The sequence below is a fragment of the Calidris pugnax genome, unplaced genomic scaffold (genome assembly GCF_001431845.1).
Source record: "Calidris pugnax isolate Ruff unplaced genomic scaffold, ASM143184v1 scaffold107, whole genome shotgun sequence".
Classification (NCBI taxonomy): Eukaryota; Metazoa; Chordata; class Aves; order Charadriiformes; family Scolopacidae; genus Calidris; species Calidris pugnax.
Window position 1 is genome coordinate 2,543,721 of NW_015090901.1, and position 1,080 is coordinate 2,544,800.

At 69.6% G+C, this 1,080-nt stretch overlaps 1 protein-coding gene across 1 annotated transcript in view; it reads right to left on the bottom strand.

The window, feature by feature from the left end:
- Nucleotides 1-1,080, bottom strand: part of CORO1B (coronin, actin binding protein, 1B) — a 7,690-nt gene that overhangs the window by 2,782 nt on the left and 3,828 nt on the right. The window contains exon 8 of the mRNA XM_014948749.1: nucleotides 5-320. Within this exon, the coding sequence (XP_014804235.1) occupies nucleotides 5-320 (316 nt within the window). The remainder of the gene's footprint in view (nucleotides 1-4; nucleotides 321-1,080) is intronic.

Sequence of the window (1,080 nt, forward strand, 5' to 3'; positions counted from 1 at the left end):
CGGCTCTCATGGAGGAGGGGTCGGCGGCTCACCTTGAGGTCCCGCTGCTTGCTGGGGACGTAGGCCTGGCGCAGGGACACCAGCACGGGCCCCGCCGTGCGCCCCGCCACCCACTCCTCTGCCTCCATGGCCGCCTCGGGGCCCGCCGTGTCGGGGTACAGGTCGTCCTGGAACAGGTCCGACTGCCCCCCCCGACCCCCCCACCCCGGGGGGAGCAATGTCAGAGGGGACCCTCCTGGGGACAACCAGCCACCCCGGCCTGCCCCGGGACCACCCAACCCGGCCACCATGTCCTGTCCTGGGACCCCACTGAGGTCCCACTGGAACCCCACCCAGCCAGATTGGGGACCCCCCTACACCCAGGCACCATCTCCTGCCCTGGGACCCCCAACCTGGGCACCATGTCCTGTCCTGGGACCCCACTGAGGTCCCACTGGAACCCCACCCAGCCAGATTGGGGACCCCCCTACACCCAGGCACCATCTCCTGCCCTGGGACCCCCAACCTGGGCACCATGTCCTGTCCTGGGACCCCACTGAGGTCCCACTGGAACCCCACCCAGCCAGATTGGGGACCCCCCTACACCCAGGCACCATCTCCTGCCCTGGGACCCCCAACCTGGGCACCATGTCCTGTCCTGGGACCCCACTGAGGTCCCACTGGAACCCCACCCAGCCAGATTGGGGACCCCCCTACACCCAGGCACCATCTCCTGCCCTGGGACCCCCAACCTGGGCACCATGTCCTGTCCTGGGACCCCACTGAGGTCCCACTGGAACCCCACCCAGCCAGATTGGGGACCCCCCTACACCCAGGCACCATCTCCTGCCCTGGGACCCCCAACCTGGGCACCATGTCCTGTCCTGGGACCCCACTGAGGTCCCACTGGAACCCCACCCAGCCAGATTGGGGACCCCCCTACACCAAGGCACCATGTCCTCCCCTGGGACCCCCCACCAGGGCACCCCGTCCTGCCCAGGGACCCCACACAGCTCCACTGGGACCCCTACCCAGCCTGACTGGGAACCCCCCTACACCCAGACACCCCGTCCTACCCTGGGACCCCCCACCCGGTCACCG